Genomic DNA, 20,612 nt, shown 5'->3' on the forward strand with positions numbered 1-20,612 from the left:
TATACAGGGAACCAACAGTGAAGGGAAGGAAGCCGGGACTCAAATTAATGATTTGGAACAAAAGGAAGAAATAAACATTCATCCAGAACAGAAAGAAGAAACAAGAATTCAAAAAAAATGAGCAGAAGCTTAGGAACCTCTGGGACAACTTTAAATATACAAACATCCGAATTATAGAGGTGCCAGAAAGAGAAGAGGAAGAGCAAGAAATTGAAAACTTATTTGAAAAAATAATGAAAGAAAAGTTCCCCAATTTGGTGAAGGAAATAGACATATAAGTCCAGGAAGCTCAGACAAATTGGATCCAAAGAGGGCCACACCAAGACACAACATAATTAAAATGCTAAAGGTTAAAGATAAAGAGAGAATCTTAAAAGCAGTAAGAGAAAAGAAGAAGAGTTACCTACAAAGGAGTTCCCATAAGACTATCAGCTGATTTCTCAAAAGAAACCTTGCAGGCAAGAAAGGACTGGAAAGTATTCAGTCATGAAAAACAAGGACATATATAAATCCAAGATTACTCTATCCAGCAAAGCTATCGTGTAGAATGGAAGGGCAGATAAAGTGCTTCCCAGACAAGGTAAAGCTAAAGGAGTTTCTCTTCACCAAGCCCCTATTCTATGAAATGTTAAAGGGACTTATGGAAGAAAAAGATGATCAAAACTATGAACAGTAAAATGAAAACAAACTCAGAAATATCAACAACAACCTAAAAAACAAAAACAAACTAAGCAAAAAACTAGAACAGGAACAGAATCATAGAAATGGAAATCACATGGAGGGTTATCAGTAAAGAAGGGGAAAGAGGAGAATGGGGAAAAAGGTACAGGGAATAAGAAGCATAATTGGTAGGTACAAAATAGGCAGGGGCAGGTTAGGAATAGTAGAGGAAATGGAGAAACCAAAGAACTTATATGTATCACCAATGGATATGAACTAAGGGGTGGGGGAGTATTGCTGCAGGGAATGGGGGTGCTGGGCAGAGTGGGGAAGAGGGGGAAAATGGGTTAACTGCAATAGCATAATCAATAAAATATACTTTAAAAAAAATGAGTCACCATAAATAATCTGGTATAAGTATATTCTCAGACCAAATAGACCAGAAAGCCAAAAATGACTACTGAGAAAGAAAAACAACACTCATTGGTAAGAGGTTCAATTTACCACATTATAAAAGTATGTAATTTATAGATACCTAACAATATAGCCTTGAAATATCTAAAGTAAAGGTGGACTAAAAAACAAGAATAAACAAATCCAGACTAATAAAAGATTTCAACATACCTTCCCCAGTAACTGACAAATAGGGTGTTAACAAACAAAATAAAATTTATAAATTATCATTTGGAAGAACATCAAAAATATTTCATAAGTAGCAAGAAATATTGAGAGAAATTTTAACAGACTTAAATAAATGGAAAGATGGACTGACTGCGAAGGTGGCTCAGAAAACCAAGCACTCTGAAGATGCCATGTTTCCCAAATATATACGAGTATATATACCAAATGATACCCCAGTCGAAATCCTAATTTGGTCACTTTGTTAAGGCTGATACACTTCTCAAAAAAAAAAAAAAAAAAAATGAGGGCACTGGCTGGTGTCACTCCGTTGACTGAGTGCTCGCCTGTAAACCAAAAGGTTGCTGGTTTGATTCTCAGTCAGGGCACACATCTGGGTCGCAAGCCAGATCCCCAGTGGGGAGCGTGCGAGAGGCAGTAGTGTAACTCTTGCACAACCATGTTTCTCTCTCTCCTTCTCCCTCCCTTCCATTCTATCTAGAAACAAATAAAATCTTTAAAAAAAAGTTAGTTGAAAGACTTGCTGTATCAGTTTTGAGGACTTAAAGTTTAGCTATGACAGTAGCATATATATTAGCATAATAGACAAATCAGCCAAAGGAACAAAATAAAATGCCTATGAACAGATTTAGGCATAGCTAAAGACAAGATGACACAGGAAGCTCTACAGAGAAGAGGGTCAGGATGGCCTTTCAAAATATGGACATCTGGGACAATCAGAAATCCATGCTGGAAGTGGAGGATGGGAAGACTGAACCCCACCTCAGAACACACACAAAATTCATTTTGGAGAACAACTCACAATCTCAGTAGGAGAAGTACATCAATAAAACAAAAATACAGGAAAATTTTACAGTGTTAAGTTATGGAAACATCTTTGAAACAGGCCCTATTTTATTTTTTATACTTTTTAAATTATAAGAGAAAGTTTATTTAGAAAGTTACAGAAGTAGTAGAAGTGAGGCAGAGGGGCTGTGTAGGCTCAGGAAACAAGTTACAGAGGCAAAGAGAGGGCCCTTGGAGCTTAGGAGAGAGAAAGGCAAGGGTAACACCCCTGGGGAGAAGCGGGGAAGGGAGAGGCACAGGCTTGTTCTACACAGGAAAAGCACCTAACTTGTTTAAATAATAAAACAAAAACACATTCTTGTGATTCATATGTGAGAGACCTTCTGTGGTTAGTAACTCCTTAAAAAATAAAAATAAAAAACTTATGTATTAAGCAAAAGCCTGACATTAAAAAAATGCATGTGTATGATTGATTTAGTTAAAAACAGGCACAACTAAATAAACTATGAGAATTATGCATGGTTAATTACATGACAAAAGTATAAAGAAAAGTCTTAAAGTGCTTGGTATGGAGAGAAGGGGGTAGTTATCTTGGGTGTGAGTATATAATTGGAATGGGGTCACAGAACACCACTGGGATGCCGGCAGTGTTCTGTTTCTTAACCTGGTCAATGACTATATATATATGTTATATGTATTAACCATATGTATAAAAATACATAATTTATACATGAATATATAATGTGTAATTATATACAATTTATAAATATATAACATACATTATGTATTCATATAATTTATACGCATATATATTTTACATGCGTATTTTTATATTTTGTAAAATATATGTATATATTTTATACAAATGACATATATGTATTTATTTACATAAGTTATATATTTGTATATTTTTATATATACAATATATGTGAACAGTACATATATATGTAAATACTGCTTTTGTACTGATTAACTTGTAGATCTTTTAAATTAACAAATCATCTGAAGAGCTCAACAACGCCAAAAGCTTGTCTTTTAAAAACATCAATAAAATATATGCATTTGTAGAGACAGATTGAAGGAACACCAGTGCAAAGTTTACAAGGAATTAACGGAAGACATAAATCACATTAAATAGACACTTTTTAAAAAGATTTTATTTATTTATTTTGAGAGAGAGGGGAAGGGAGAGAGAAAAAGAGGGAGAGAGAAAGAGAGGGAGAGAAACATCAATCAGCTGCCTCTCCTAGGCCCCCACCTGGGGACCGGGCCTGGCTGAGAATGAAACTGGTGACCTTTCAGATCGCAGGCTGGTGCTCCGTCCACTAAGCCTCACCAGCCAGGGCTAAACAGACATTTTTTTTTTTTAGCCTTAAAACATACTACAAACATTTCTGTATCATTAACTTTGAAATCCTGGATGAATCATAATTTTATGATTCTTCCCTCTAAAAACTGTTAACTCCAGACACTAGCAAGCGAATTTTCTGGGTAGGCAACAAGGCACAGCTGTCCACTATAACCCCACTTACCTATTTTAAATTGGAGAGTTGAGCCAATGCTTTGAGATAAGAATAAACTACAAACATTAGAAAGTAAGACAGAAAATTAAGGTCATATTCTGCCAATGTTTCATCAGCATACAAAAAGAGATTCAAGGAATCACATATTTAAAAGAGAAAATGGCCCTGGCCGGTGTGACTCAGTCGGTTGGAGTGTTTTCCACAAACCAAGAGTTGTGGGTTCAATTCCAAGACAATAACAGGCTGGAGTGAGAGTGGGAGGCGGCTGACGGAAGCTTCTCTCTTGTGGATGTTTCTCTCTTCCTTTCTCTCTCCCTAAAAGCAATGGGGGGAGGGGGGAAATGTCTTTGGGTGAGGATAGAGGATAAAAAATTAAAAATAAACAAACAAATAAATAAATAAAAGAGAAAATGTCCCTCAGAATCCACTAAGTAGACTTCCACTTACATAGTCCCCTAGGAACTGCATGCACCAAGTAACTAAGCTCATTTCACAGTAATTCAATCACTAGCGAGGGGAACTGAAACCACCACTGTGGGCGAACCAGGACTTACTAACACACTGACATGAATCACCTTGTCAGAGGGGTGAGCATTAATTAAATAAAATGGAGATTCTGTTAGCAAATAAAAAATGTAAATGTATGTCAGGCAAATAAGCAACAGTGTCCGCTATTGCACATTAAGAGATGAGAGCAGGTATTGGTAAACCTTTTCTGGAAAGGGACAGATATAGACAGTATTTTCCTCTTTGAGGGCCATAGCTCTTGGTCGTAAGAACTCATTTCTGCCTTTGCAGCGTGAAACCTGCCACTGATGAGAGACGGATGGGTGTGGCTGGATTCGTCTCTCCACTGCAGACAGTCAACCCCTGGATAAAAGGCTGAAACACAGAGGACTTCTTACTACTGGCCGTGGGCTCTACCGCCTTCTCTGAGATTTATATCTAAGCTATACATGCCTCCCAAATAAGGGTACATCTAAACCACAAAACGCGTACAATAATTTTCATAGCAGCATTATTCATAGCAAGGCAAACTGCAAACAACACAAGTTTCATTAACAGTAGGAAAATCCGCCACATACGCAAGCTATGGATTCCGTTCTGTCCCAGCAGCTGGGGTTGGAACCTCAACCCAAACATCACCCCAGGGTCCTGGGCGACTAAAGATGCAGCTTCAGGATCAGGAGCCCCTCCGGACAGACACTGACCACACACACCCTCGTTATTTCGAAACATGCCCCAGAGATCCTCACGTGACGACCGCCCACACTGGACACAACATCACTGTCAAACATCGAACCTGACACAGCGATCATCCTAAATGCCACCTCCATCCATTACAATCAGAGCGACCCACAAAGACCATAACAGTCAGGACACGGTCGTAGATCTCTAAAGACCCTTAATCGCCTGATGACCCCCAAAGTACCCCAGCCACAGACAGACGTGTCACACCTGGTTGCTCCCAAATGCCTAGGCGCTCCTCTTAAAACCCCCGCCGATAATTCCACGGGCCCAAATACACCACTTCCCCCCTGTGACGTCAGGTACTCTGTGGGAGACAAACCTCCCAGAAAACTTTTTAAAAAGATTTCATTTTTTAGAGAGAGGCGTTAAGGAGGGTTTAAGAAAGGGAGAGAAACGTGGATGGTTGCGTCTCTCACGCCCCCAACCGGGGACCTCACCGCAACCCAGGCAAGTGCCCGGACCGAAAATCAAACCTATGACCTTTCGGCTTGCACGCCGATGCCTAAACTACTGTACCACACCAATAAGGTCGAGACAAACTTTAAAAGAAAAACTTTAAAGGACAACAAGAGCACACTGACCTGATTTTCTTTAGCCCACCAGGAGAGACTGACTAAACGTTACACTTCCGCAAACTGCTTCAGCTTCTAGAAACGTCGTCGCCCAGATATTTCGTCAGCCTGTGGCGGCCGAGAAGGATCTGAGGTATTTGAGTAAACGCAGGAGATTTCCAGCAAACCCCTCCGAGGCAACATGTCGGCGTCCGGCGCGCGGTGCCACCGTGGGGGCCGCCATGTTGGGGGACCTGATTGCCGTACAGGAAGCCAGACGCTACTTTGGCACCAACATCCAGGATTGGCTAGAAGGTGAGAAGCTCATTAAATTACCTTCTTTACTGGCACTTCGTAGTCCTGCGGAAAATGATTTTCGGAGATTCGAGTTTCTGGAGACGAATACGGAGTAAGCTAAATACTGCTCGGCGGACTGGGCAAAGGAGTCATATGGCAGCAGCCTTTACATTTTGTATAAAGATTTTTTTTTTTTTAAGTTTTGAAATGTCCAGGAGCTCGGCTGTCGGTGTAGCAACAAAGAAATCCTGCAAAAAGAAAAAGTCATACCTTCAGTAAACGGACACCGCCGGGAAGATTCTGGCGTTAAATTTCTTGCAGGAATTGGTTTTTAACAACAGTAAAAGATTTCCAGAAACTAGTACAGTGTGAGGTTGGCCATCACTAACCAGGCAAAAAGAGCGGCCAGGAGGAGCTGAAGTAGTCGCTGAGATGGGGGCTTTGGGGAAAAGTCACCGAAGGTGAGGTCAATAAGGATCTGGAGCCGATGAGAAAAGGCACAACTAGAATTGCGAATCCAACACTGTTGAGGTCGGTTGCTTTTTGACCAAGGTTCCAAGATAAGCCAACTTGGTGGTAAGTCTTTTCAACAGAACGTGCTGGAATAATGGCATATCTACTTGCAGAAAAATAAATTGATACCCTTAATTCTAACCATAAACAAAATTAACTTAAAATAAATCACAGACCTAAGTATGAGAGGTGAAAGCATAAAACTTAGAGAAGCAAACGGGAGATAATTTTACTGAACCTGAGTTAGCTACAATTCTAAGGGAAGACAGATAAGAATTAGTCATAAAGAAAAAATAATAAATTGGACTTAATTAAAATTTAAAACTTTTGTACTACTAAGCACAACATTTAAGAAAGTGAAGAGCTGAGCCAGAGATTGGGAGAAAATATTTCCACGTCATACATCTGATAAAAAGACTTGTATTCAAAATGTATAAAGAACTTGCAAACTCAACAATAATAAAACCACCGTTTAATTAGTTTATGTATGAGGTCATGAAATTTTCTAAAAACTGGATAGTGGTGATGATGGCACAACTCTAAACTTACTAAATGTCAACAAGTTGTACAATTACTACGTAAATATATTATATATAAATTATGGCCATAAAGCTGTTGAGATGAATTGCCATTATATAGTACAAAATTTATAGGGTATGAATTTAAAAAAACAAAACAAGACACCAAGTATAGTTGCAAAATTATAAACAACATAGGATTAAAAGTAATTGGAGCTGTCTGGAACATACAAGAAAAAAGTTACCAATAAATCAAGGAGTAAAAAAGTTTAAGAATTTAGCCCTAGCTGGTGTGGCTCAGTGAATTGAGTGCTGGCCTCTGAACTGCAAGGATTCTGGTTCTATTCCCGGTGAGGGCACATGCCTAGGTTATAGGCCAGGTCCCCAGTTGGAGGTGTGTGAGAGGAAGCCCACAGACGTTTCTCTCCCTCTCTTTCTCCCCCACTTCCTCTCTAGCTAAAAGTAAATAAATAAAATATTTTTTAAAAGTAAGAATTTAGATAATGAGAGGATCATAATATAAACTGAACATAATTGAATTTTATGTTTTTCAAGTATACCCCACTTTAAAGCATACCTTTTATGTGACTCTAGTTACCATCCTACTAGTTCACCCAAGATATTATTACAGCCACTTAATATTAATTACATATAGAGATACATAAACATTTTATGTTTCTGACAATAAAATTAGATTATAATCTTTTTCCAGTTTTATTGAGATATAATTGGCATAGATTATACCTATTTTTAATAAGCTTTTTATTTTGGAAAAATTTCATATTTACACAAAAGTCACAAGGTACTACACAAAGAGTTTGCATATACCTTCAACTTCCCATTCTGTAAACATTTTATGTAACCATGGTACATTTGTCAATTTGAGAAATTAACACTATAATACTCAACAAAATAACAGATTCTCCTCGGATTTCACAAGTTTTTCCACTACCATCTTTTTTTTTTTGTCCCAGGATTCAATCCAAAATACAATATTGCATTTGGACACCATGTTCCCTTGACTGTCTCTGTTCTGTCACCATTTCTCAGTCTTTTTCTCATTGATAGCCTGAATTATTTTGAGGAGTACTAATCAGGTATTTTGTGTATTAGTCCATGTTTTGGTTTGATCTAAGTTTTTCTCATTAAACAGGGATTATGAATTTTAGAAAAGACACCATGGAATTTAAGTCTCTCATCACACCAAATCTAGGGATAGAAAATAGCAAAATGACTTACCATTGATTTCCTGGTAACAGTAACATTTGCCAGATTTCTACACTGAAAATAGCAAAAACAATTCTGACCAAAAAGAACCATCATATAGGGCTCATATCAACATATTTCAAGACTTATAGGCAGTATTGGTATTAATAGTATTTCTGAAAGGATAAACATAAAAATAAATGGGAGAGAACAGAGGTCCCACAAAACACTCACAGAAATCAAATACACTCAACTGTTTGACAAAGGTACAAAGGCCATTCAATGGAGAAAGCATACACTTCCCAACAAATGATGCAGGATCATTTAGAGGTCCTTAGGAATGCATAAATAAATGGAATCTCCACAAATTCATCAAACAAGTTTTTATCAGATAAAAGGCTGGTATCCAGAACATAGAAAGAATTCACAGAAGTCAGCAACTTCAGAAACAGGTAAAGACCTTGAACACACACTCTTTCAAATTCAAGCAGACGGCAAATAAGCATATGAAATGATGGTCAACATCAGTTGTTACTAGGGAAGTAAAATTTTGCACTGTGATGTGATTGGTACAATTACCCTACCATTAGAATTGCTGAAATCAAAAGACAGAAAAGATGAAATTCTGGTGATAAGGTGGAGTAACAGGAGCTCCGTTTGTGGGAGACAATGCAAAAAACTACAGCCATGTTGGAAGGTACTTGAATGAATGTTTATACACATCATTTCAATTTTTACAAAGGTAATATTTTTAAAAATTTAATGAAATGGCATCACTAATGAGTAGAATTTAGGAAAATAGTTTTTACTTGTGTACAACAAACTTGAAAGGAAATATTAAAGAATAAACTTTGTTGTAAGATGAACAAAAATTTTATCATTACTTGTAGACACACCGTTTATCACAGTGAACTACTGTGATTTGTGAGGACATTGAGGAGAATGGATGTGGGAAACAAATTTTTTATGAGTCTATTGTAGCCAAAGTGACCACACTTACTGAGGAGCAAGATCTCAAATTCTCTAGGAGACAGGTTTTTAAGAGGATTTTTTGAGAAGGATCTGGGAGTTGAAAGACTAAATGGAAATGTTTCCAATACCTGAGCTTCAAAACACTTACTAGCCTGGACCTGTGGGTTTCCAAACTTCCAGACTCCTATGCTTTTAAATCCAAATAAACCCTGCACTCCCCAGATAGTGACCTCATATTCAATCTGAAATTTAACACAGAAACTCTTGTCCATTGACACCCTTCCCCGATTTTTATTAGATTTAAAGAGCTAATCTAGAGGACAAGCTTGGTTCATTGGTACACACCTCACACAGTTTTCCATCATGAAGCCTAGCCGGGTTGACATAGAGACCTTAAGCCCTGACTGTCAGACCTTCAGTCAGTCATCTCTTCAGACCAATTCTTTTTTTAAAGATTTTAAAAAAAGACTTTATTTATTTTCAGAGAGGTGAGGGGATGCAGAAGAGGAAGAGAAACATCAATGTGTGGTTGCCTCTTGAGTGCCCCCTACTGGGGACCTGACCCAAAACCCAGGCATGTACCCAGATGGGGAATCGAACTCGTGACCCTTTGGTTTGCAGGCTGGCACTCAATCCACTGAGCGAAACCAGCCAGAGCTCTACTAAAGTTTTTAGAGGCCAGAGCCTATTCAAGGCCAACCTGGCATAGGATGCATTATATCCATCAGTTTGGGCAAAAAGAAAAGTTGGCCGTGACCTTGAGTTGTTAGACCTAGGCTGCATTGCAACTTCCATGATGTCTGATGTCCATATGGCAGAAAAGACCCTAAGGAGCTTAGAGCTAGCTCTTAAGTTGAATTCATTTGAGGTCTGTTTTGGAAAAACCTACAGTTCACTCTTTCTCCTGGGTTTCTCCTTTACTCTCACACTATTTCCACCATCACAACACTCCTGGTCACCAAAAGTGTGTGTGCATGGGGTGGGGAGAGTTCCCCACACCAGAAATTCTCTGCACCATCTGGGTGTCCTACAGTTTAGCTCAGTTCTCACACAACAGTGTCAGATGTCACAGGTTAAGTCTTCAGTACCACAAGCTGCTTCCACCCCACTTCAGATGGCAATCAAAAGTAGTAAATCTCCAGTAAATACCCACTTCTTCCTTGGCCTCCAATAGAGTTTTTCACAACCCCTCCTCCAGTTCAGTTAATTGGCTAGAGCAGCTTATATCACAGAACTCAGGCAAAGATGTGCTTATGTTTAACACTTTACTAAAGAATATTATAAAGGTTATAGATGAACAGCCAGATGAAAAGATACACACTATGATTTCTGGGAGGGTCCCAAGCACAAGAGCTTTCGTCCCCATAAAGTTAGGATACATCACCCTCCTCGCCCACCTGGAAACTCTATGAATCCATTTACATTGAGATTTTTATGGAGGTGTCCTCAAGTAGACATGATTGATCATGCACTGTATTAACAGCCCCCTGCCCATCTCTGTATGTGTGGTGTGGAGCTGAAAATTCCAACCAGAGTCACCTCAATAGGACACACTGCTCCTAATGCTGTTATCACTTAGAAACTTACAAGGATTTCAGGTGCTCTGTCCCAGAAATGGGTGCCAGGGGGAGAGACCAGCAAGTATGTATTATCTACATCTCACAAGGTTAAATAGTCAAGCTCAAGAGGGTACATGTTAAGTGACTCCATTTTCTAATATTCTATTATTGACAAAATTATAAATGCAAAGTGAGCTGTAATACCAAGGGTTAGGGTCAAGTAAAGGATGTGACTATGAAGGGATAGCATGAGGGAGTTTTTATAACAAAAAATTCTGAATTTTCTAATGTGGTGTTGGTTACAAGAACCTACATACATGATTGTTTCTTAAAACTACCAAACAAAAATTAGTTCATGTTAGAACTGGACATACAAAGAAATTCTGTATTTAACAACAGTGTAACTTCACTTTTCTCAATTAGATAATAAACTATGACTATGTAAGTTTTTATTTTAAAGAGAAGCTAACTGAATAGAATTTAGGAAATTTCTAGAAAAACTTCAGTTTTTGTGATTCTAAACTTATTTCAAAAGTAAAAGATTTTAAAACATCATATTTATATTAATTTTATAAACCACTTGATGCTACTTATAAACTTAAACATATTCAAATAGGTTATCATTATGAAATGAAATATTGTTTCATTTTCAAGTACTTCAAGTGTTCTGAAATAAGACAAGCTTGGACATAAAGAAATGCAAAAGTTAATTATATAATAGAACACTCCTGTGTTGTATATATTAAAATTTAATTCATGATGAGAGAAATATGGCTGAAGGTATACTGTACTCAATTGCTTCTGAGGTGTATTATTTGTTTAGACATGACAGAATGCATTTTCTTTCCTTAATTAAATTATCTGTTTTGTCAAAGACCACCAAATTGAATGTGTTCATGAGTTATTTCTGCATGGATTTTCTAGCAAGTGATGAGGTAACAAATTGCCACAAACCATGCCATATTCACTGCCAGAGAAAATAATTTCTCTAGTGTGAACTGACATCCATTGAGGTCTTCCTTCTGGGCAGATGCCTCTTCAAAATTAGAAATATTCATTCATTAATTCATTCATAATCTCTGAGGATCACATGTAATAGGGTCTACTTCCCAATTAAGGGTTTCCTAGTTCGTCACATCCATAGGATTTATCTCAGTATACACTTTTTAGGTGTATAATGTCCTAAAATATTTTCATCAAGGCAGATATCTCAATTGTTTTGTAACTTTTTTAATCGATAGAAAATATGAGGTAAATTGATCAGTAAATACAGTACTACATTCTTTGCATCATTATTCTTCATTGCATAATATTAGGTTAGCCAAAAAGTTCATTCTTTTTTTCCATAAAATGGCTCTACTAGCGCTTAGGCGTCTTTAACTTCATTCAAAACAATTTTGTTAGATGGTATTGTGGCAGCTGTCATATCAACGTGCATTTAAAAAAAACGTATAAAAATCGGTGAATTTTTGTGCAGCCATTTTAATATTGAAGATGGGAAAAATATACAACATTTTCATTTTATTATGCTTTATTATTTCAAAAAAGATAAAAATGCAACTGAAATATAAAAAAAGATTTGTGCAATATATGGAGAAGGGAAGGTGCTGAAACTGTTGGGACACAGCCAAAGAGGTTTGCAAAGTTTCTGGTACTATTGGCATTTTGGTGAAATAATTCCTTGCTGTAGTGCTGTCTTATGCATTGGAAGATGTTTAGCAGCACCCCGAGCCTCTTTATCCACTAGCAGGCAATAGCAGAAGATAGTTGACACACTCAAAAGAAAGTTATTGGTGAAAATGAAAAATGTGTTTTTTATTTTACATAAAAACTAAGCAGACTTTTTGGGCAATCCAATATTTTATTATGATAAACCAGTCAAAATTTTCAAAGTGCTTTAAGTGAGAACATATAGTTCATTTAGGATAGTTAGACATTGAAAGGCAATGTATTTCTAAATGAATTAAAAATAAAGTTATTCTAAAGCTTAGGTCAAGTAGCTCAATTGGTTTAAAGCATTGTCTCAATTCACCACAAAGGGTTTTATTCCTGGTCAGGGCACATTCAAGCATCAACCAATGAACACAATAATAAGTGGAACAATGAATCAATGTTTATCTGCTCTCTTAAAATCATACAAGAATGGAACAATGAATACATAAATGAGAAAAAGCATTGATGTTTCTCTCTCTCCCCCTTCCCATTTTTATCTAAAAAGTAATAACATTTTTAAAAATAAAAAATAAATGGCTATTCTAATGGATAGAGAATTAAAAATAGAAGAAATTAGGTTAATATTATCAAAGGAAAATACCTGAAACCAAGATTCCAAAGGTGGTGCAATTACTGGAAATAAAGTGTTCCCATCTGCAGCCTTGACTTTGGGAGGTTCAGGTAGATAAGGGAAAAAAAGAAAACCTCATTGAAAAAAAGAAACAAGAAAAAGTGCAAAAAATTTTCACTATAAAAATACCAGTTGTGGTAAAACATATTCCTAAATTTTCTTTGGCTTACCACAACAAAACTTAATTTTTTCCACATGCTGTAACTATGTATCTTATATCTTAAACCTAAATCAAGCTTAATATCAGTGGGCAGAGATGTGTAATCACACAGGACACTGATGATTGTAAATCATACTAAATATGACAAGGCAGCTTCCATCAGAAATTAGTCCTGCTTTTGTTCACATAAAACACATTTGTGTTTTTTTCGCAATACATTTAATAAATTTACTTCATGGCCTACTTTACAAAGATTCATGTTAAGAAGACAGGTAAATTATCAGCTACCTAGTCCTCATGTTTTATGAAAGAGAACTTTTTGCAAAATATTGAAAATACTAAACCAGAAAATCTTTACATGGGTTTTCTTCCCACCTCTGCATGCCTTGTCCATGGATGACAGACAGCCCAGGGTAGGACTCCTCAAATGAATTTATTCCATGCAGTCTTCCAACTAGAGTAAGGAAAAAGTACTGAGCTGGATCCTGGAGATGTAGTGTCTGGCATAAAGGATTTTTTTCCTTGTCTGTTTTTAGAAATGAATATAAATGTCCAATGAGACTCCTCTGATTCAAAGCCCTAAGTAAATTCCTCCTCATATGTTATGATGGAACACAACACCAACACCTCAATATTTTCCATTCAGAAAAGAAAAAGGAGGTACCCAGAGGTCTCTGGTCCACTGATGACCCTGTGAATTCACCAAGTTCACAACATAAAAACAAAAAACCTTGGGGAAAATTCTAAAATCCAGGTAAGAAGCTGCAGCACTAAACACAAATGCCTACCCCTGAAACACTGAAAAAAAATTTAGCAAAGTTCGCCCTGGCTTGTGTGGCTCAGTGGACTGAGTGCCAGCCTGAGAACCAAAGTGTTGCTGGTTCTATTCCCAGTCAGGGCACATGCCTGGGTTACAAGCCAGGTCCCCGGTAGGGGGTGCACAAGAGGCTACCACACATTGATGTTTCTCTCCCACTTTATCCCTCCTCCTTTCTCTAAAATTGAAAAAAAAATTATAGCAAAGTTTAAGGTAATTTGCTCGCATTTGACTGTCTCTGCCCAGGACACTGCAGTGAGATAAAGCAGAAGAAACCTTCGTGATTCCCAGATCTTCCCTTGGAGAAAATTCAAATCCAAACCACAAAGAGATATCACCTCTAACTGCTCCATCCTCAAACACAACATAGACAAGTGTAGGCAAGTTGATGGAAAATGGCAACCCTAGCACACTGTTTCTGGGAATGTAAAGTGGTGAAGCCAATATAGAAAATAGTGCAAAAGTTCTACAAAATACTTAAAAAGAGAAGAGTGTTTTCTCAGGACACCCCAGTTCAGGAAATATGAGGTCTATTCAGAAGGTTTCCAGCCATGTAATATGAAAAATATACACATTTATTGAAGAAGGTATAAGAAACATTGTACATAGGACAATGACATCTCTGTCCCCTTAAAGTAGGCATGTTGTGTCCTCACACAGTTCTGCCAATAGCCATCAGCTGCCCCATTATATTTTCCTGAATCTTATCGACAGTCTGAAATCTCCTCCCTTTCGAAGATACTTTTAGTTTTTAGAAAAGCCAGAAGTTGAACGGCGTCAGATCCAGGCTGTAGGGTGCCTGAGTCACTTGGGTGATTTTGATATTTTGCCAAAAAATACTGCACAAGACATGAAGCATGAGCAGGTGTGTTGTCATGATGAAGGTGCCAATCACCGGTTTCCTATAGCTGAGGCCTTCTGAATCATCCAAATAGTTTCCACAGAGGAATGTTCAAGCTTAACACAAACTTTGGTGCAGATTCGTTGCTCTACTTGCTCAGTCATTTTGAATGTGACAGCCACACAATGCACATGCTCACTCAACAGCATCTACCATTCCCACTGAGTAGTACAGTGAAGTCATCATTGTTCATGCATGCACATTCCAGTCTACTCTCCTTGGTTGCATCAATGTCACGCTGATGTATACTGAGATGACTCTTCACTGTGAAGCCTTTTTCACATTCATTACACATACAGTTTCTCTGAAGTATGAGCTTGCTGATGTACAGTGAGATTAGCCTTCATGTTGAAGGCTTTCCAAATACATTACATACATAGGGCTTCTCCCCTATATATATTTGCTGATGTCAGATGGGAGGGCTCTTCAAGGCAAAGTCTTTCCCACATTCACTACAATATATAAGACTTCTCTCCTGTATGAGTCTGTTGATGTACAATCAGCATGTTCTTCCCTGGGAAGCCTTTCCCACATTCACTGCATACATAGGGTTTCTCTCCTGTATGAGTTCGCTGATGTACACTGAGTTTATTCTTCTGAGTGAAGCTTTTTCCACATTCATTGCATATATACGGTTTCTGGGAAGTATGAGTTCGCTGATGTACAGTTAGATCACCTTTCATGCTGAAGCTTTTTCCACATACACTACATACATAGGGCTTCTCTCCTGTATGTGCTCGCTGATGTCTGATGAGAGGGCTCATCCAGGTAAAGTCTTTCCCACACTCATTACATATATAGGGTTTCTCTCCAGTATGAGTCCTCTGATGTAAGATGAGGCCATGCTTCATTAAAAAGCCTTTTCCACATTCACTGCACACATAAGTTTTCTCTCCTGCATGAGTTTTCTGATGGGTAGTGAGACTAAACTTTGTAGAGAAGGTCTTCCCACATAGACTGCATCCATGCGGTTTCTCTCCTGTATGAGTTTGCTGATGGTAAATGAGCTGACACTTTTTGATGAATGCTTTCCCACATTCACTACATGAATAAGGTTTCTCTCCCAAGTGAGTTTTCTGAGGTATATTCAACTGTGATGTCTTGAGGAAAGTTTTGTCACATTCAGTGCGTTCATGCTGTTTCAGTCTTAGATGAATTCTCTGATGTTTGGTGAGACTGGATTTCCTGGAAAAGGCTTTCGTACACAGACTGCACCCATGAGGTTTCTCTCTAGTATGAACCCTCTGATGATTAGTGAGCTCAGACATCTTGATGAAGGCTCTCCCATATTCTATGCACCCGTGGACTTTCCCTACATTGTGAGTTCTCTGTTGCTGAATGACCAGGGACTTATTAATGATGGGGTTGGTGCTGACAGGCGATTTAATTTCAGTGTAAAATTGTTCAGGGTTAGCATACAGAATGGATGTCCCATCTCCATTCAACTCAACACAGTTTTTTAAGTTACAGCTTCTGTTTTGCTTTTCAAAACTTAAATTTGATTTAAAAGGTTTTTCACATATCTCAAACATATCACAATTTTGCTTTAATAGAAAATGACCTTCACTTTGATTGACAATATTTGCAAACATATTATGTTCATAGCATTGTTCTACCCTCTTCTGAATGCTTTGACTTTGCAAGTGACACTGCAGAGAATCATCAATTTTCCTAAATTCTAGGAAAGAAGAGAACAGTGAATTATTCTGTAATCTCTCCTAATCTTAGTTTGAAATAAAACTGTTTCCACAAAATGTCTTCATGTGAAATAAGTAAGTAGTAACAATCCTATGTGTTATACAATAAGAAATATTTTTGGTCTTAATCCACAGTTCCTGACATTGAACTTATAAAACCATTTTAATTTTCTAAGTGACAAAAGTATCTTTTGTTATTCATTAAAATACTTTTTAAAATCATTACCCAAGGACGTATTGATTCCAGAGAGAGAGAGAGAGGAAGGGGTGGTCATAGGGAAGGGGAGAGAGAGAAATTGATTTGAGAGTAACATCAATCTGTTTCTTACCATATGTGCCCAGACCAGTGCCTGAGCCTGCAGCCCAGGCATGCTTCCTGACCTGGAATTGATTCCATGACATTTCGGTTTATGGGACCATGCTCCAACCAACTGACCTAGATTGGCCAGGAAAATCAGCAAAGGGTTCCTACACAGCTTCAAGATAGATCTAGTCACCAGAAAGACCAATCGAATAGAAGGTTGGACTTTTAGCCTCACCTACTGACCTCTAAGAAAGGAGGGAGGGCCTAGAGATTAAAGGTCTATACAAACTCTTAACCAGATTTGATCAGCTTCTGGGTTAGTGAACACATCCTTGTGCTTGGTGGGTAGTTCACCACAATTCCATGGGGACAGTAGCTTCTGTATACAGGAATCCTTCAGATCTTCCCTTATGTACCTATTCATCAATATCCTTTATAATATTCTTTATAATATACTAGTAAACATAAGTATTTCTCTGAGTTCTGTGAACTGCTTTAGCACATAATCTGACCCAAGGAAGGGCTTGTGAAAATCTCCAATTTATAGTTAGTCAGAAGCACAGGTGACAATCTGAACTTGCAATTGACATCTGGAATGAGGGCAGTCTTATGCAACTGAACTCTTAACTTGTAGGGTTCGACACTATTTCTAGGTAGGTACTAGCAGAACTGAGTAAATTTATGGGGCACCCGAATTTAATAGTTTTAGGTATACACACCTGAAGCAAATAAGGTAATCAGTCTGTGAAACATGTTAAAGGAGCTATGGAGTGTAAGAGGTGGAAGAAATCAGGATGTATGGGGTGGGGCAAATGTAGTTTTAAAGTTGTTCATATGGAAAATGATACAATAATCAAAAAATAATAACACAAGAATAAACTCTTGTGTACTCACAACTGTAAACCTACTTTTGCCCCACTGAGTATTTAAAGACAAAGTTCACTAATGGACTCAATGGCAGAAGCAGGAAGAGGTAAATGAAAGTGAGGACTCAGGATTACCCCAGGAATTATGTAGCTTGAGCCACTGGGTATGTAGAATGCCTGTTAAGGAAACGAGGAATATTACAGAAGTCCAGAATAAGAGGAAAATTTAGAGTGCACTGTGAAACAAAGTTTAAGGTGATAATTTACATATTCAAGTACAAATAATAACAAACTGGTTGATTATAGAAATCTTTAAAAAGTCTTATCTGAAAATAGCAGTGTCAATCCCATCAACATACACAACTTCTTCAAAGAAAGAGTAAATAGAGAGTACTAAATGACACTGTGTTTCAAAACATGTAAAATAAAAGATGAAGGCATGTGTAGTTCTGCAAGTCAGTCAGCCCTAGGATGAAAAGCAACCTAACTCTTCTAAAGGAGTAATCTCAAATGTAGACAAAAGCTTTTGTAATCAAGACCCCAGCTAATGCTCTGGCTGTATGGTCCTATGTTTCTACATAGAGGAGAATGGATGACATGCAATAAAGCGTTAACTCAGCAGTCATGGGTCATACCATCCCTGCACATTCAAAGACAGGTCAGGCCCTGACTGATTACTGGAAGGTAACCTCTGATTCCCAGGAATATCCTGTGTGATAGAAGTGTCTCTTTATGTCTGAGGTCTTAGGCCAAACCAGACAGTTTATGCAAACAATGTGATTTGTGGCTGATGCCTGTTCTTTGTGTACCTGAGGCTTTGGACAGCACTGCAACCTTTTGATTTGGGGGGATAGAGACACCAGCTGGGTCAGCTAAACTCTGGGGAGCTAACTCACATCCCTTAGTATGTGCTCAAAGGCATTTTATCAGGGAGCCATTCCCACTCCTGAAAGTGCAGTTCCAGGAAAAATAGCTACTGTTCCACTGGCTGCTTCAATTTTCCTTACAGCAATTTTTACCATAAGATGCATGTTTATTATTGATTATATAGTATTTTTCCTTTTTTATATTGCTCTTAGCTTCAAAAATATTAGGTGATCAGGGTGCAAGTTTTACTAAATATAGCAATAATGCAAATTGCAGGAGACTAAGGCCTTGTAGTAAGAGAAAGTGATGAATTCAAAGTTCTCTCTTTCCAGAGAAGCCTAGAAAGTGGAGTTTCACAGCAAGAGAGGTGGTAACACAGGCAGAGACACTGTGACTGTGGACAAAGAGGAGGAAAATCTGAGAATCCTAGGAAGAAAAAACTGTGCAAACACAAATGAGATGTAATTAAAATAAACAGGTGTCAGAGCTCAGGAGAGAAAAACGGGGTATGTTTTCCTTTAAACTTCTACAAAGAAAAAGCGTTCTCACACATGGAGGGTGGTTTGAGTTTCTTCATTCACTGCCACAGCTCTGACGCAGTCTCTGACTAGAATGTGACTTCCCGGCTGCCCACCTTGTTCGTTCTCACCCCCTCACCTGGGCAGACTAGAGGGTGCAGTTCATCCTGTACTGTCCAGGGTTCTTCCCCTTGCTCCCACCTGGACAGTGTGTTTGGTTTGCTGGCTTCATACCCTGCTTAAGAAAAATGACAGAAGACTTAGACACACTGAACTGGGATGAGGTCTGTCATTCATTTCACAGAATGAATAGGTTTCACATCTGTAACACAAAGACTTTTTTTCTCTCATAACAGGACATTCACTATACTCTCTTGTCTGGTACAAGGTAAGGAAATGAGATTCTACCATTTCAGAACACTGTAGTCATTCTGAAGAGTTAAGCAGCTGAGAAAAAAAAAAACAACCAAAAAACCAAAAATCACTAACAGGGCATTATCTGAATGACACCAGGCAGCTGTCCTCACCCACTGAGACAAGGTTGCTGTAGTTCTCCAACATCACGTCCCTGTACAGGTCCTTCTGATGGGGGTCCAGGAGCTGCCACTCTTCCCAGGTGAAGTCCACGGCCACATCATGAAATGTCAGGGATTCCTGTAACAGCACCGTGCTGTTTAATGGCATGATGTCCTTTGGATGATAAATGTTATTTTTTCTGCTCATTTTCACTTTATAGGCTGCATCTATATAGTGAGAGGGATTTAAGATACAGTTGAATAATCACATGTCTAGGAAAATACACTGTGGGGCAAAATTAGGCTTTCAATTGTTCTTATGGAAAATAATACAATGATTAATAGATAATAATACAAGAATAAACTGTGTTTGGTGTATTCACAACTGTAAACCTACTTTTGCTCCACCGTGTATTTTGTAATTGGGCATTCAGTCATTCAAGCATTCATACAATTAGAAGTTTCTATGATGTAAAGGTCAATGTTCTTGCACTCGTGTACTTGAGAGACAAAAAACATATATGCTTTTCAGATTAACAGAGGTGATTTTTTATAGGTCTCTACAAATCAATAAAGATAGAAAAGGATGAATCAAACCCAAAGTCACCTGAGCCTGAAGCATTTTCTTCTGTTTTCTAGAATAAGCTGGCAAAGGTAGGCTCTGTTTGGGAATGTTCTGGGTGTGCTCTAAATTTCTGTTAAGAAGTCTGTCTTCAAAAAAATAAAAGTAAGAAAATAAGAAATCTGTCCTCAGAAATGCTGATACCCAATCCTGCAACCTCTTCATGCATCACACAATTCTACTGTAACTGGTGTTGATGTAAGGAAAGTCCAAACCTGCCCTGGCTGGTGTGGCTCAGTGGACTGAATGCCAGCCTGTGAACCAAAGGGTCACTGGTTTGATTGTCAGTCAGGGCACATGCGTGGGTTGTGGGCCAGGTCCCAAGTAGGGAGCACGTGAGAGGGAACCACACATTGATGTTTCTCTTCTCTTTCTCCTTCCTTTCCTCTCTCTCTAAAAATGAACAAATAAAATCTTAAAGAAAAAGTAGAAAAGTCCAATCCTGTAGAGAATTATGAGTTTATTTGAGCCAAAATAATGACAATTGCTGGAAAGCAAAATAATAAGGGATTGAGAAAATGCTCTA

The 20,612-nt window shown here is 38.0% G+C and overlaps 1 protein-coding gene across 4 annotated transcripts in view; it reads right to left on the minus strand.

Moving 5' to 3' along the window:
* LOC129081541 (zinc finger protein 350-like) overlaps positions 1–20,086 on the minus strand; it is a 29,414-nt gene extending 9,328 nt beyond the window's left edge. The window contains exons 1-6 of one of the 4 annotated variants that reach the window (XM_054587210.1): positions 20,072–20,086; positions 19,477–19,603; positions 19,089–19,184; positions 15,166–16,375; positions 14,935–14,999; positions 9,132–9,146 (exon numbers count right to left, since the gene is read on the minus strand). In XM_054587210.1, the coding sequence (XP_054443185.1) occupies positions 9,132–9,146; positions 14,935–14,999; positions 15,166–16,375; positions 19,089–19,184; positions 19,477–19,603; positions 20,072–20,086 (1,528 nt within the window). Of the gene's footprint in view, positions 1–3,617; positions 3,924–5,440; positions 5,589–9,131; positions 9,147–14,934; positions 15,000–15,165; positions 16,404–19,080; positions 19,185–19,476; positions 19,604–20,071 lie in introns of those variants that run through there. The other 3 variants (XM_054587209.1, XM_054587212.1, XM_054587211.1) reach the window with 3 other exon arrangements.
* Between the last annotated feature and the right edge of the window lie 526 nt (positions 20,087–20,612).

Source organism: Pteronotus mesoamericanus, unplaced genomic scaffold, assembly GCF_021234165.1.
Source record: "Pteronotus mesoamericanus isolate MK-2021 breed Mesoamerican mustached bat unplaced genomic scaffold, CSHL_Meso_final scaffold_1135, whole genome shotgun sequence".
In the NCBI taxonomy this organism is placed as follows: domain Eukaryota; kingdom Metazoa; phylum Chordata; class Mammalia; order Chiroptera; family Mormoopidae; genus Pteronotus; species Pteronotus mesoamericanus.